Source organism: Anneissia japonica, unplaced genomic scaffold, assembly GCF_011630105.1.
Source record: "Anneissia japonica isolate Jap-2015-1 unplaced genomic scaffold, ASM1163010v1 scaffold287833_len2544123_cov190, whole genome shotgun sequence".
Classification (NCBI taxonomy): Eukaryota; Metazoa; Echinodermata; class Crinoidea; order Comatulida; family Comatulidae; genus Anneissia; species Anneissia japonica.
Genome location: NW_022757233.1, coordinates 2,009,577 through 2,025,209, shown reverse-complemented (window position 1 = coordinate 2,025,209; position 15,633 = coordinate 2,009,577). Strand labels below are relative to the sequence as shown.

The window sequence follows — 15,633 nt, the reverse complement described above, 5'->3', positions numbered from 1 at the left end:
GAATGCTATACAAAAGCAAATATATTGTTGTTATTACCTAGCTGCCATTAAGGTACACTTTATGTTTGCATCATTTTGAATTACAGACAAGCAGCCCTCAATTAGAGAAAAAGTATGTCAGCAAAAAAAAATGAAAATCGCCGGGCCTATAAAATTTACGCCAGTTATAATGTCGGTAGTTTTTAGTTTCAGCCTACAGCCCTGAAATCAACCCATGCTGATCTGTTGTAGCAGTGATGGATGTCTTCAAGTCACCAAATTAAGCTGGAAAGCCTAGCCTACATACTGATATTCAAATCACAACTCATTATTGATAAAATTTTGAACGACGTTTATTTTATGATGACGAATAAAATGAAACTACAAACCGAACAAACAGTTGATAGCTAATAGTAATCAACAATGATTTTCCAGACGCAATAACGCAATCATCATTGTTGTCTGTTACAACACCCTATGTGAATGAACTGTCGCACAGCTAGCTCAGTCCCAATAGCGTTGCCATAGAGATTATCTATTAATTAAAACGACACACCGGTAGGCCTAAACGTTAATGTTAAATAAATTGAAATTTATGCCTTAATATTGTTCATAAAGCGCATTATCGCCTTGCCTAATCCTTAAAAATCGATTGCAATCAACCTGAAATGAAAACGGAACCCAAAGCAAGTTTCTACGAAGGCTCTTTTTCAGTAGACGTTTAATTCGGAATTGGACATGGTAGATTCATCAGTGTAAATTACAAATGATAGCTTCACTCATTCCTCAAAAACATGTTGCTAATTACGGAGGAAACGACATTTAAATATTTTAGATTCGACTAAAACAAAACTACGAGGGTTTCTTATTTGTTTTAATAAATCTGTTTAATTAAAAATTAATCGATTTACACTGAGCTTGTTCCTGTCTGCAAGCTGTTACGCACTACGAAACTTTGGGCGATCTGACGTCATCACAGCCAAGCACATTTTGTCCATCCATCATGACCCCCTAAAAAATGTTTACCAATTAGTGGGCAGAGTTTAGGAGGCACAACCTAATGTTTACACGAAGAATGTGTTGTTTAGAAAAAAAATGTCAGACCGAAAATGCAGGTAAAAACAATATAAATTTATGAAACATATAATCCAGTTTGATTTTATTCACATTTTACTCATAATAGAACATAAAAGACATTAAATAACTTAATTTCATTAAGAATAAAGTTTAATATTGTGTTTACGGCGATCCTGTCGTGTCTCCACAACTGGTACAACTAAGCACCAGCATAGCCCTGTGTTAGCTTAGGCCAGGCCTAAAATCTTAACGTCGGCGATTTTTTCGTAAATTTTTATTCTGCTAGAGAGCCCACAACTTAGTGGAAAACAACAGGGAAATATTTTTTTAAAGATGTCTCACACATCACAGAGTTTTTAAAAAAAGTATAGTGAAGTAGGAAAAGTCACTTTCTCTGATTACGTCCGTCACGGTGTCATTTTGACCCGTATCTCCGTGACGCATGCGAGTTAAAAAATAAAACTTGTTGGCCTGATAGTACTAACCAGTAGATGTAATGCAAACTTTAAAAAAAATTAATTGTAAGCTTCATTATGAAAATATAGATTCACAAAGTGTCTGAAATGTACGTCCGAATTTATGGAATTGCCCATAATAGAACATAAAAGACATTAAATAACTTAATTTCATTAAGAATAAAGTTTAATATTGTGTTTACGGCGATCCTGTCGTGTCTCCACAACTGGTACAACTAATCACCAGCATAACCCTGTGTTAGCTTAGGCTAGGCCTAAAATCTTAACGTCGGCGATTTTTTTCGCCGACGTTAGGCGGCTACGTCGGCATTGCTGAATGCCGGCGTTAATTTTGAGGGCTGCACTAGACCGTCATTTTAAATCCTATAAATCTGAGAGGACTTGAGACTGATTCTCCTAACCTTGGATTAGCAGTGGCCCAAATCAGCACCTATGTTAAGGCTGTAGGTTTGCAGCGCCCCCGCCTTACTGCTCGAAAGGCAGGGATACATTGCAAACATAATGCTTGTTCATTTAAATGGAAATGTAGGCCACCAATTACTTTTTTAGGTTAGTCATTGAAGCCTCTTTATCATCACTTTCGTAACTGTCATCTGTGTAGCTTACTAATGCTTACGATGTCTCAAATCTTACTAGTAGCCAGGCTTATTCATCGTTTAACGTTCTTCAATGGGATATTTAATTTTGTCAGTAGTATAGTTAGTGCTTTAACTGTTCCAATTCTCCGTAATCTCAAATGTAAGCTCACTACATCTTCTACGTCAAAATAGATATGCTACTACTCCTTGTTTAGTATTAATTTTTCACATTTTGTATTGCGATGTGTCGTACTGGCAACTGATTTTCTGAAAAAAGACACTTTAAAATAAAAAAAAAAATATCCTGAAGCAAAGTTACTTAGCTGCAAACAACAGTCATTTTGTGTACGATCTTACATTTTTCATTTGTTCCTAGACTACATAATTGCCATGGTTAACTAATTGGCCAGTTAAATCACTCTCAAATAGCAGATAAAAATTATACCATAACCTTTAACCCAAACAACCTCATGTATCATCAGACTTGCATTGCATAAACTAAAGTAAGTACATTGCATAAACTAAAGTAAGTAGGCTGTAGCCCTATAGATTTCTGGATTGCAGGTTCACATGGTTAAAATAACTGGATTTAGTTTTAATTGATTGGTTCTTAGTTGTGATATTAATTTACTGAAGGCATGTATTTACTTCTGAAAAAACAGTAAACTCTTCTGTGATTGATGACGAGATTATTATTTACCATAGGCCCAGTCGGGACTGACGAAAGTAGCTTGTACCGGTTGACCGGGTAGCTCTCCTGTGAATTCAGAATGTAAAATACAATTAAAATAAATTATTTATTCGTTCCTTTATAAGACATTTGTTCATTCAATTTATTGCTTGTTATTTAAATGTGTTGGGTTTTTTTTTTTTTTTTTTCTGTTGTACAGTAATTATAGAATATGATTTTATCAGCCAACTATTTTATTAAATTAGTTATTTCTATCTTTCAGTCAAAATATTTGAAGTAATTGAAACAGAAGAGAAGCTTTATCTTATTATCGAGTATGCAAGTGGAGGGGAAGTGTTTGATTACCTCGTCGCCCATGGTCGCATGAAAGAAAAAGAAGCTAGGGCAAAATTTAGGCAGGTAAGTAACAAAAAGTGTACTTAATGAATGCGTACGTGCATAACATTCCCTGCTACTAAAGCCCCTCTCCCACTAGGGGTTTTTTCAGCATACGAGTTACAAGAGAATGCCGAGTTGCTAACTCGGCAAACTCGGCAAAAACTCGTAGGACGATTCGGAAAGCTCGGAGAGGACTCTTACCTACTCGTAGCAGCTCTGAACTCGTGGCGCAAATTTTGAACATGTTCAGAATTATCGCCATGAGTAGATAACTCGTAGTAAACTCGTAGGTAGCTCGTAGAGTACTCGGAGTACTCCTACCTAGCTCGTACACTACTCTGGATACTCGTCGGCGGTTTTGTCATCTACGAGTTTGATGCGAGCACCCAAAAACGAGAACGAGTAAGTACGAGCGCACCGAGTTGGCTCGTACCTAACTCGTATCTAATTCGGTACAAACTTGTTACACTCTGAATAATCTCGTAGTTAACTCGGTGCTCTGCTCGGCATAATTCGTACATAACTCGTAACCAACTCCATAGAGTCATACCTCACTCGTAGCTAACACGTAATAAGCTCGTATAGGTCCTTTCCAAAGATCACGAGTTTTAACTCATAGAAATCGTACGACTCTTAGGTGAAATAAACCTAGGTGGGAGAGGGGTTTTAGTATTAAGGTGGTTCTGCTGATCTATGATTAACTTTGAATTTTTAATTGAATGTTTTAATTCATTTTCTTGTCGTCGTTAAACAGAGATATTGAACAGTAACCACCTAGGAAAAACTAAAACAGTGCACACATTTTATGTGAATAATAACAATGTCTGAATAAGTAACAAGAATTAGAAGAATTAGATTGTTTTTGTCAAGAAAAATAATGAACAAAGAACAAAGAACGATAGGCTTTTTGAAGTGAATATCCAACCACGCTTACTGTAGTTTAAGGAGGATTAGTTTTTATGGTTAGGTTAAGGATTAGTTTCTTGGATTTTTTGTTGTTGAACACAATTATTTACCTGTTTGTCAAGCATGCAGCGGTCGCAACAACATACGGTTTTTAAGTCTCCATTATTATTAATTACTGTTTTACCATGACCTGGATGTTTTTCTGTACAAAACGACTTTTGCCATATTTTTTGGACAGAGAAACGTCCATTTAAAAATAATGGAATTGTTTTAATGTTGATTTCTTAAAGTTTGATAACAATTTTTATGAATTACTGAGGTTGAAGTACTGTAACAATAGAATGATTCTTTAATTCTCAATGAAGGCATGGCTTCCAGTTTCAACATCTACCATGTCTTCACATCATACACGATTTTGCATTCTGCAGTTGCAGTGACAGATTGAAGGGGGTGGGGATGGATGTGTGCTGCCAGCCTGTGCAAATGGAGGGTGAAAAAATGAAAATTGTATTCAAATTTAATTCTGGGAGTGACATTTAGGGCCATCTAAAGGTGCCATTATCATAAATTATCAGCATTATCATGGCTTCTAGACTCTCTATCTGTGAAAGGCCCACTTTGGGCTCCCCCTCCCCGAATCTCAAATTCCTTGATCCACCACTGAGTTCCTCTGCAAGAAGCCCACTCCTCCCCTTAAACACAGACTTAGACCGGTTTCAAAAGGGAAGGGGTAGAGATGGGTTTCTACCCGGAGAATAACAAATTTATCTGAAACATTGAATGGTTCATTTTAACCTATCATAGTTTCCAATTTTTGATGGGACGCAGTCTGCAAATACTATGGGTCGGTACTAATAATTAAAAGCTAAGAAAGTAAACAATTCAATGTAATTTTCCAGTTCAAGTTTATTAGCTAAATGTAGAAAATAAATTAAGAGACTTAATTAATTCCTTCAACTACTAGCCGTTCTATTTGAGATTGCAGACCATTGGCTTGACATTTGACCCTTCATCATAATCAAGTACACCAATAAGTATTAGTTTAAAACTGATTTTGACATAGAGTAATGGGTAAAGTTAACATATATACTGTAATAATATGCTCTTGGGTATTCAGAAGTGTCATTTAAAGTGTAATTATTTTATGTTTTGTATTAGGGTTCAGAAATTTAATTTGTAGTAATGTGCTTGTAGGCATTTTGAATGACATTTGCTCGGCAATAGCAAAATACTCTGCGCAGTGATTGAAAATTTAAATTGATTAAAAACAAAAATAGTTACTTTAAAACAAGGTTTAAAAAGCAGTAACCTTCCCATTAAAAGCTCACAAATTCAACATAACCAGTTCTGACTATGTTATTATTAAACGTAATTCGTAGTTGTCCAGGTATAAAGTAAACCCACCACTCACGTAATTTTCCATGTAAAATGATCCATCCAGGAGGCTTATGCCTTCTCTCTTCTTCAGAGTTTTCAAATGGAAATTCTACACTAAATATGGCTATGGTAATAATTCTGAAACATAAACTAAGTATGAAATAAAGTCATTCCAATTTAGGTTCTAGGCATTCTTCTAGGCCTTTTTGTTGAGGTGTAATCCCTAGAATAGTCTCGGTGAGGCTTTTACAGTATTTTACGCAGACACGCCCAATTAATATTTACAATTCATGTCCTCTAGAGATTACGTCCACCCTTGCTGAGTTAAGGCCAGGGCTGTAAAAGGTTGGTGATCCTAGATCCGGTAGATTGTACACATCTTGTAGATGGTACTATCTGTCCCTGGACACAACTGGGTGTTTGGTCTCTAGATAAGTCAGTGTGTTGCCATCTGTACCTGAATTCAACTGGTTGCTTGTCCCATACCTGTACTTTATTATCGGTACTACAGGTCATAGGTTGGAAACTGGTGGGAATATGTTTGGAAGATTTGTAGGGTGAAGAAAATTTATTGCCAGGGATTTATACATTCTGAGTCAGAGCCACAACCATTGTGCCAACCGCTTCTACAACAATCTTAAGACCGATTCTATCACAATCTTAAGTGAATGTAATTAGGAAAATATGGCTTAAAATTAGGCTGTAATAGGAAGATTGTTTACAATGACAACAAAAGTTGAGGAACAACATGACTCAATATGATGATGTAATACTATAGAAAATTCATTTAATAGAGTAAGATTTAAAGTAGGCTAATGTAAAAGCAATTTTTATATCAAAATTTCAGATGCAAGACCTGCTGTTTTGTTGTTTTATGCGTGGAATAGCCCTTATTGCTGTTTAAAAATATACTAATCAATCCACAATAAAAATGTACATGTCTATTCTGCAAATTGCTTTTTATCATCTGATGCTAGGTTTGCTTGAGAATAGCTTTAAATTCCTACATAAACGCCCACAAACACACACACTTGCGATATTCTTGATATGTATTCTTCAACATGAATGAACTAGTAAATCGGAGAAATGTATATTACTAATTATTCTCATGTTTCATTACTTGACATTGTAGCTTTGTGAAAAAAAAAAAAAAACCAAAACGATTTAATGCATGAGGGAATGCTATACACACTGATGGCAAGCATACAGCATTAATGATGAAATTACATTAGTTGACAATAACTTTCTGAACTTTGCTCTGTAGCTTTGTAACTTGCATGTGTTAAAGTCAGATTCCGGAGGAAAAAACATTGTTGATATGTTGTAGAACTGATTTTTCTAAGACAGAAAAAAAGTTGTTTGACGAAAAACTGGGGAACGGTGAAGGAGATACAGATTTTTTAATATTTAAAAACTGGGGGGGAAAATGGGCGTAACCGCCCATTTTTACACCTTTTTCCCCCAGTTTTTAAATATTCAAAAATCTGTAACTCATTCACCGTTGCTCAGTTTTTGATCAAACTACTTTTTCCTGTCCTAGAAAAATCAGTTCTACGGGAGGAAAAAAATTTTTTTTCCTCCCGAGCCTGACTTTAATATAAGGCCTTGAATTTAAAAAAGAACCATTACGATGAATAATTGCTTGTATTAAGTTAAACTTATGTTAATACAATTTCTAAATATTTATTGGAAACCTTTTAATAAACAAAGAATTGAACGAGTTGTGAGGGATTTCCCGTAGTCTGGCCTATCTTCATTGGCAACGCTTAGAATTATTTGACTTCCTACTTTTATTGTTAAATTTAAGACACTGTTATTTAATGTATAATGTAAATAATATATTTTAAATGTGAATATTTAATATATTTAATTTGAAGTTCATATAAAGATTAAAAAATGGCAAGTTAAAAATCATATGTTACATGAGACCTTGGAAATAAAATTAGAATATCAGATATCAGATCACCTATGTTGTTAAAATCTGCCTATCTTCATTGGCAATGCTTAGAATTTTTTGACTTCCTACTTTTATTGTTTAATTTAAGACAAAAACTGTTATTTAATGTATAATGTAAATAATATATTTTAAATGTGAATATTTAATATATTTAATTTGAAGTTCATAAAGATTAAAAAATGGCAAGTTAAAAATCATATGTTACATGAGACCTTGGAAATGAAATTAGAATATCAGATATCAGATCACCTATGTTGTTAAAATCTGCCTATGTTATATTTTGATATATTAATATTACTATCTACTTCAAAACAACCCATGAAGCTGCCTGTGTTTTTATATTTTTAAGTACCGGTATATTAATATTACTATCTATTTCAAAACAACCCAGGAAGCATAGTGTTTACCCACTGTGTAGCTGACCTTGATAAGAACAATATACGTGTTGGCATTGATGGCTGCTAGAAGATCAGAGTCAATATTATATTCATGTATGCTTACAAATGAGTCATCAAGTGCTTGCAGGTTTAGCTACTCATATAAATTCAAACAATCCACCAAAGACCAACGAGCCTTATTGTAGGTACAAAAATATCTCAGGAAATCAACAAAGAACTCTATTTTTAATCACTTTAACGGCTGGGGATATTATAGTAAAAATTTTTACCAGTCATTCAGACCTGCCAAGTTTGTCGAAATAAATAGCAGGATGGTTATAAAAGGGAGGCCTACAGTACACCACCTCACCCATCACTATGGTTGGTGACTGGAGATTCTAATTTTGCTCCAAAATCACATTACTACCACCTTGTAAGAAAGTTGAGGCTAGCCAAACTGTGGTTTACTACGTAATCATACATATAGTGGGGGACATTAAAGAAATTGACAAAATTACAGTTCTAGGCAAGTATATTGTTGCATTCAGTACACTAGGCAGGTTTTGTCATTACCTGTTGTCAGTGGCGGAGCCAGCGGGGGCAGCGGGGCTTAAGCCTCCCCATCGGTCTGGTCAAGCCTCACCATCGGCCAAAACACGCCAGGCAGTCGGACCAAAAAAAAAAAAAAAAAAAATCTGGTCAAGCGCCCCACCCCCAATCGGCCAAAGCTCGTCGGGCAGTCGGAAAAAAAAGGCCTAGTGTTTCTATCCCAGCCATTTCCGGCCATCTAGAAGTCCCGGCCATCTAGAAATCCCTCAGATAATGCTACGCGCTATAGTTACACCCATTATACTTAGCGCCCCCCCCCCCCCCCAGTCGGACATCTTAGTCCCCCCATAAATTATATCCTAGAGCCGCCACTGCCTGTTGTAGCCTCATACAAGATACTACTTGGTAAATGTATGTTTTATAATGCATAATAATATCAAGCTTGGAATTGACTGACGGCAGAGACCATTTAAGTGGTGTTTTTCAAGGTTGTAGTGTAATGTTTACTGATGATTGTGTTTGTAGTACAGTTTGTTCATATTTCAAGTGTATGTTGAAGATTTTTGCTCTAGTAATTAACAAGCATTACGCAGGCTCAGTGCTTAAGTACACTGGTATGAAGAGCCTACAATCAGTAAATGTTTTGAGTTGATGGCAGTGCATTTCTTTAAAATGACATATAAATACAGTAAATTTGAGTGATGTAAATTGGCATGATGATATTATCTTTGGTTGTATATGCAGAAAGTACATAGAGAAAACAATACTTATCTAGATTGGTCTAAGTATATAAACTCAAATCATGAATTATGCAGTATAAACATCCTTGTCTATGTACACTCAAAATTATCTGTTCACACCTAGTTAATGAGTATTGCTATGAGCATCCTTGTCCATCAAAATAATTTTCTAGAGAATCCGGGATTAATATGCTCTGACTTCAATGGTATTCTTAAATCAAACTTTGGCGAGTCAAGTTGCTGAGCGGTAAGGCAGGGCCGCTAGCTACTGCATTAATATCGGCGCTGGTTTCAGCCACTCTTCGCCCATGGTTTGTTTGGTAGAACCAAGTCTTCTCGGATATGGACTTAAAAAATGGAGGTCCAATGTGTGCATCTGGCTCGTGTGCACTTTAAAGAACCCATTACATGTTTCGAAAGAGTAGGGGGATTCATTTCAGCCGCTGTAGTTGTGGAATGATGTGAACATGTAGCTACCACGAAGCGCCTCTTTACGGCTGCTAAGTAGTCATGGACGCAATTCATCACTATGGCGCTACAAGTTATGGGTTATTCTCCTATGTCACCTTCAAGTTCTATTTCAAACTAGGTTTAAACCAAAGATCTTATAAACCCAAGATACCGTTTTGCGATTTCCGTGTGCAAATTCTGTAATAACGAAGTGTATGGTGCCCTCTTGCAAAAATAAAAACTTTTGAACTTTGACTGCTTTGGCCTAGTGTACGACGCGCGACTTTACGTTTATGCGTAACAATTAGAAGCGTTCGATTTACAATGCACTCTCTCTTTAGAACAGTAACGTGTCTGGTAACGAACTTTAGCTGAACACGAACACCCTATCTCAGATCCATGGTAATGACTATTACACCCTCCCCCTTTATGTGCCAAATCGACACTTCTATTTGTTACGCGTAAATCGCTTAGAACGCCATCTTGCGTTTATAAGATCTTTGGTTTAAAAAAATTGAGCCTTTCCACTAAGCCCCGCCCCTTGGATATTGTTGCAAAGCTTTCATGAAATGACAGCATGACCATCTGCTTGCTGTAGGCCGTGCTCTGATTTGTCAGTGAAGTTTGATGGACACTACGGAAAGGTTCATTCTAGGCAACTTCATCTTTCGACTCGCATTCATACTCATACATTGGCCGACCATCGGTTGACAAGTCTTGTGTTTTGTGCGAGTGCTTAAGAATGTGATGCGGCCTGCAGGTTGTTGGAATTCTGGCCAGATCATTTGAAAGCGACAATTGTACACCTCTTCATATTGTATTCTTCATGGGGTTACCTAGATGACTATTAACTAAGACAAAAGTTTGAAAGTAAAAGTCCAGAAGATAGTTAGCAAGCCATGTAGAACTGACCATCAACATAACATGTTTTAATTAAGCAAATAGAATTTCAGGTTTGCTATCAAGTTGAATATCAAGTTCTCATCCATGTCATTCATTTACATTAAACTAAATACTATAAATACTTGAAGTTAGTTGAATATTAAAACTGGAAAAATTCACAAAAAATTAATTTCTTTGAAGTATTATTGTGTAAACTTACGCAAACACACCACTTCCTGTTCTATCTGCTGTTTGACAATTGGGGGAATTCAAAAATTTGGTCATACAACAACCTAAACATGGTAATTTTTTCTGTGAAAGTTGATTTGTTCTATTCATTAAATACACTGGTAATATAGTAGAGCTATATTTTTTAGTTTTAGATCTTGTACCATCATAGTGTGAGCTAAGAAATATAGCTTTAGTGGAAAAAATATTTCATTTATATAATTTGTTAATGTGTATGTTAATTGAGGTGCGCTTAATGTAGTTAAATATAAAATTTCGTAATTTTACACTTACAGCTCAAGTTTGAAATAGTTTGTATTAATGATACAAGGGTCAGAGTAGTTATTACCTTGGCAATGAACAAATTAGCCATCTTGTCTAGTTCTACTCGTAATGTCAAATGTCGCATTTATAAACAAATAATCTGCTTAGCCTATTGGTTGAGCTTGGAATGAATGTGTATGTCATTATGTTCATGAAAGTATGCACTGCGAATTGGCTAGAATGTTTGGTTATAAGGCTTGACCTTTGACCTCAACATTGCAGTGAATCAAAGTACAAGAATGCTCTATTTATTTTAAAATTATATCATTTCTTTGCTCTCCTAACACTGAAAATTGTTGAATTGGTAGGTTATTTTTAAATTAATATTTAGTGTGGTTAAGTGTTAAATAATTTGATTAGATATCTAAAAATTAGTTATTAAAATTTAAAAAAAAATATGGATCAAGTAATAAATAAACAATGGAAAAATAGAATTAAAATATGAAATATTACTGTAAAAGATAATTTAAGATTAATAAAACAATGTAAAGTGGTTTGCAAAAAACTTAATTTAAGAAAAGTTATTGTAAAAGTAAGATTATTAATATGGATTATTATTTCTATAAAATTACAGATTTGGATAATGTTGTAATTTTCAACTCTTTGGTTTTATTATAAATAATGTAATAGAAAATACATTTAGGTACATAATTAAGCTTAGAAGAGTAGCATAATTTATTGTCTAGTTCTGACCAAGTATTTTTGTCGTATATACTCGCGTATAAGGCGATTCGTGTATAAGATGGCCCCGATAGTTTGAAAAGATTTTTGTTTCGTCGTCAGAATTTCTACTTTTTGCTGTTCTTTATGGTCTTGATGCGAGTATATACGGTAATTTTGATTAAATTGTTCTGTGGGGAAAAAAAGGGGAAACATAAATTAAAGGACAGAATTGCTCATTTAAAATTATCATCATCTAAAGGAAACACAGATTTATTTTTTGTGAATTTATAAAAATGTATTACAAAATTAAATAGAAAACTGGCCAATTTAAGTGTACTTTGTCAAGTGCAATCGATCTGAAATTGTATTTTATACTTTGATTATAATTTTACTGCACTTAAGTTGGAAGTTCCATTCTGTAAATGGCGGTTTCCACGCTATTGGATGAGAATTTTAATACATAAACATATCAGTAGAACAGCATTATTTATAATGTTTCTGCCAATTGTGTGTGGAATATATTTTCCACTATTTCATCTACATACAAAATATACAAATCAAATATTACATTTTATTTTTCAAGTTTTATTACCTCATTGCAAGCCATAGCTCTAAGGCCATTGCGACATGTTATATAGTAAATGTAATGAACAGCAAAGTGCGCAAGCATTAATAGAAGTAAGGCCATCAAAGACAGCAACATCAACATTTGTGCATTCATGATTGTTAAACGCCATGTGAATCTTGCCAGAATTCATAATTTATGCGAGTAGTTCTTTGTGGTTTATTAGTAGAATTTCTATTGTTTCAGTACTCCAGTTTATTAGTTAAGCAAATCCAAATGTCTGATAATTTAGAATTTAAAGAAATTATGGATAAATAATAATTTGCTTACCGTTTGTTCATATACTATATTGTATGGTTAATTGTATATTTGTAGCTAATTAATACCAGGCCTGTTACTAATTTTAATAACAATCTACCCAGTTAATTTCAGTTTGTTAATATTTTTGCTTGGTTTAATTAAAAGTAAACAAGAATGATTTATTTAATTAGTAAACTAATATTTAATAAAATTCATAGTATTTATTCAATAGATGGAATTGTAAAATAAATGTTAATGAATGATTGACATGAAACCTTGGGTTTTACTCACATGAGTAACAATTACACTACTTCAATCAAGTATAACATAGTTTCCTGATTTTGTAAATCAAGCTTGCTTTTAGTTTTGAATAAATTACTTAGCGTTATATTCGCTGAAGGTATGCTCTCACATTTTAGTTATTACGATCATTGAATATTATAGTATCAACACATTTACTTTAAATCCTCTTGCTTATAGGTTTGTTAAATTTATGCCTTCCTCTGCTAAGTAGGGTGATTGCCAGATATTTATTTTTGGTTCTACGGCCATAAATTTTGGTCTGTCGCATAAATTATGAAATGCTTTATAAATGTTATTACTGGAAGTCCGGTATATAATTAACATACGTAGTTGGTCTATAAAATAATTACATAATATAGATATGATTGTTATAATTATCATACACAGTGCATGATTTTACCCCTTTAAATAACAAACATAATAAGAAGGATGGTCATTTATATTTAGCATACATATATGCATTAAATGAGATGATTGGCTAATGGAAATGTTAATTTATGAAAATTTCTTTTTTGTTAGCGATGTTACAACTATGACTATTGCAGAGCTGTTATTTATATAGCGGTCTATTTCATGTATAAACTTTAGCCTGTTCTATCTTATGTATTTTCTGTCAAATGCAAACGTTTAATATTTGATTTTCGATGCTGTTTTTATCCTAAAAGGAGATTTAATGATGATGGTATAGTTTCTGATTTTTTTCATATAGTAGGCTGTTATATTTTCCTTATTCGTATACCATCTTAATAGATGACTGTAGTGAGTTACAAATAACAAATTTTGTTACGTTGTGTATTTTTATTAACTTTTAACATTAAATTTTGTAATTGAATAGGGATGAATAATATTTATTGGGTATTGTTATTTTTACTTTAACTGAAATTGTGTTGTGTTTTCAAGTCTCATGATCCATTTTATATTGCTCATCAATGTGGAGGATTCCCCTTGTGCTTTCATTTCATTCAGCATACACATTGTGGTAAGTTTGTAGCAGATGGTAAAAATAGCAGGTTGTCTCGTAGCCTATCAAATGTTTTTGCCACTTTGTGAAACACTGCAAAGAAAGGAATTTCTTTGTTCATTTTATAGGTTTTATAAAGGACAATGAAATCATGTTTCGTATTCCACCTGCTATTCAAGAAACTATTTTACTATTTTTTCCCCTAGATTGTGTCAGCTGTACAGTACTGTCATCAAAAACACGTGGTACATCGAGATTTAAAGGTGAGCCAATCATTAAATATTATCAGTTACTTAAAAAAACATGTTTACATGCTATATAACAGTATTTTAAAAGTCTATAGTTACTTGGATATTAGCCCATCTTGGTTATAACCCCACCCCCTTACTTTATGTTTGATTTCACATACCTTGATTTCACATACCTGGTTTTCCCCCGGATAGAAGCGTAGGTATAATTTGAAGGCGTGTACTGAAGCTAAGCTCAGTTTGCAAGTACTTTCAGCAATAATATGATTAGCTTTAAATTAGGCATGCAGTGTTGGGAATTTCTCTTTTGATTGACCATCCCTAAAGTTGAAAAAGTTTTTTCATGAACAGGGGAATTCCCCAACAGTCAGCCCAATTTTGTGTTCAATGGAGATGCGTTAATATAAAAAAAAAAATACATATCATACATCATTTGAAGATGCAGTGACAAATAGTATTTTTCTAATAGGTGCTGTACAAAATCTCCAATTTATTATTATTTTTATAAATGGATTGATTGAATGATTTTAATTGTTGTGCATACGAGATAACAGTATCATGAGAACTTGAAAGTCTAACATGCAGACAGGGCTTTGATTTTCAAATGTCATCGATATTAGAATGTACACCAGCCTACACCTGTGTCTTAGTGGAACTAGTTTAGTGTATTTAGTATTATACTGTTGATAGCAATCTAGCAGGTCTGCGATACCTTGTGCTTACAAGCCAAGGAATCCAAGGTTTACTAGTGCACATTTGGTTCTGGAGTTGTTTAATAAAAATAATTTCCATGGTCAAAGTTTCATGAAATAATTCTTCTATAGCATTTTTGTTCAAATCTGTACCAATATATTTATTTCTTTTGTTTTTCTTTGATTATTTTTTTTTTTCATTTGAGCTTTAGTGTCCTGGGTGATACATCCTTATTAACAATCCCTGGCCATAAATCGGCCTTGTGTTGAATTGGAATTTGGACCTGTTCGTTAGGAGATTTTTTTTTTTAATCAACAAACCGGTTCTTGTTGCCATGCTACTGTTTATACATGAACAATTGAATGAGATATTAAGTGTAGTGATACCTTTCATTCAAACATTATGCGTATACGTTATCAACATCTCTTAGATTTAAATGCTTCCTATCTTCCGAGAAATTTAAAGCTTAAACAAGGCATGCATTTATCAATAGTAGTAATGATGTAGCTGCACGACTAATTGTTGAAGTGTTATGGAGTGGTAAGCAGTCCTAGTCTGTCCTTTAATGATGGCTTTAGGAATTTCCCATGACATGGAGGAGTGGGGGGGGGGGGGTTTGAGTGCATCTGACATGGGATCTACCCGAGGATTTTGATCAGATCCTGGAATAGGACCTTTGTGTGGGACCAAGAATAGATTTTTTGGCTTAGGATCGTAAAAATTGTATTTTTAGATAAAGAATATCAGGAACTCGAACCCCAAGAAATTTGTATTTCATCTTTCTCAACTGAGGATATATGCTTGTCCTATGGGAGAGGCCAATGTTTTACTTACTTGGTTAGCATAAATTTATATATAACTTGTCTTTGGTTATAAAAATTTAAATTCATCAAATTATGGACAACTTTGCTTTACAAACATATTAAGTATG

General features: G+C 34.0%; 1 protein-coding gene across 10 annotated transcripts in view; it reads left to right on the top strand.

Moving 5' to 3' along the window:
- Positions 1–15,633, top strand: part of LOC117124519 (MAP/microtubule affinity-regulating kinase 3-like) — a 79,682-nt gene that overhangs the window by 30,724 nt on the left and 33,325 nt on the right. For all 10 annotated transcript variants that reach the window (XM_033270768.1, XM_033270764.1, XM_033270767.1 and 7 more), the window contains exons 5-6: positions 3,064–3,200; positions 13,968–14,024. In XM_033270768.1, coding sequence (XP_033126659.1) covers positions 3,064–3,200; positions 13,968–14,024 — 194 coding nt within the window. The remainder of the gene's footprint in view (positions 1–3,063; positions 3,201–13,967; positions 14,025–15,633) is intronic.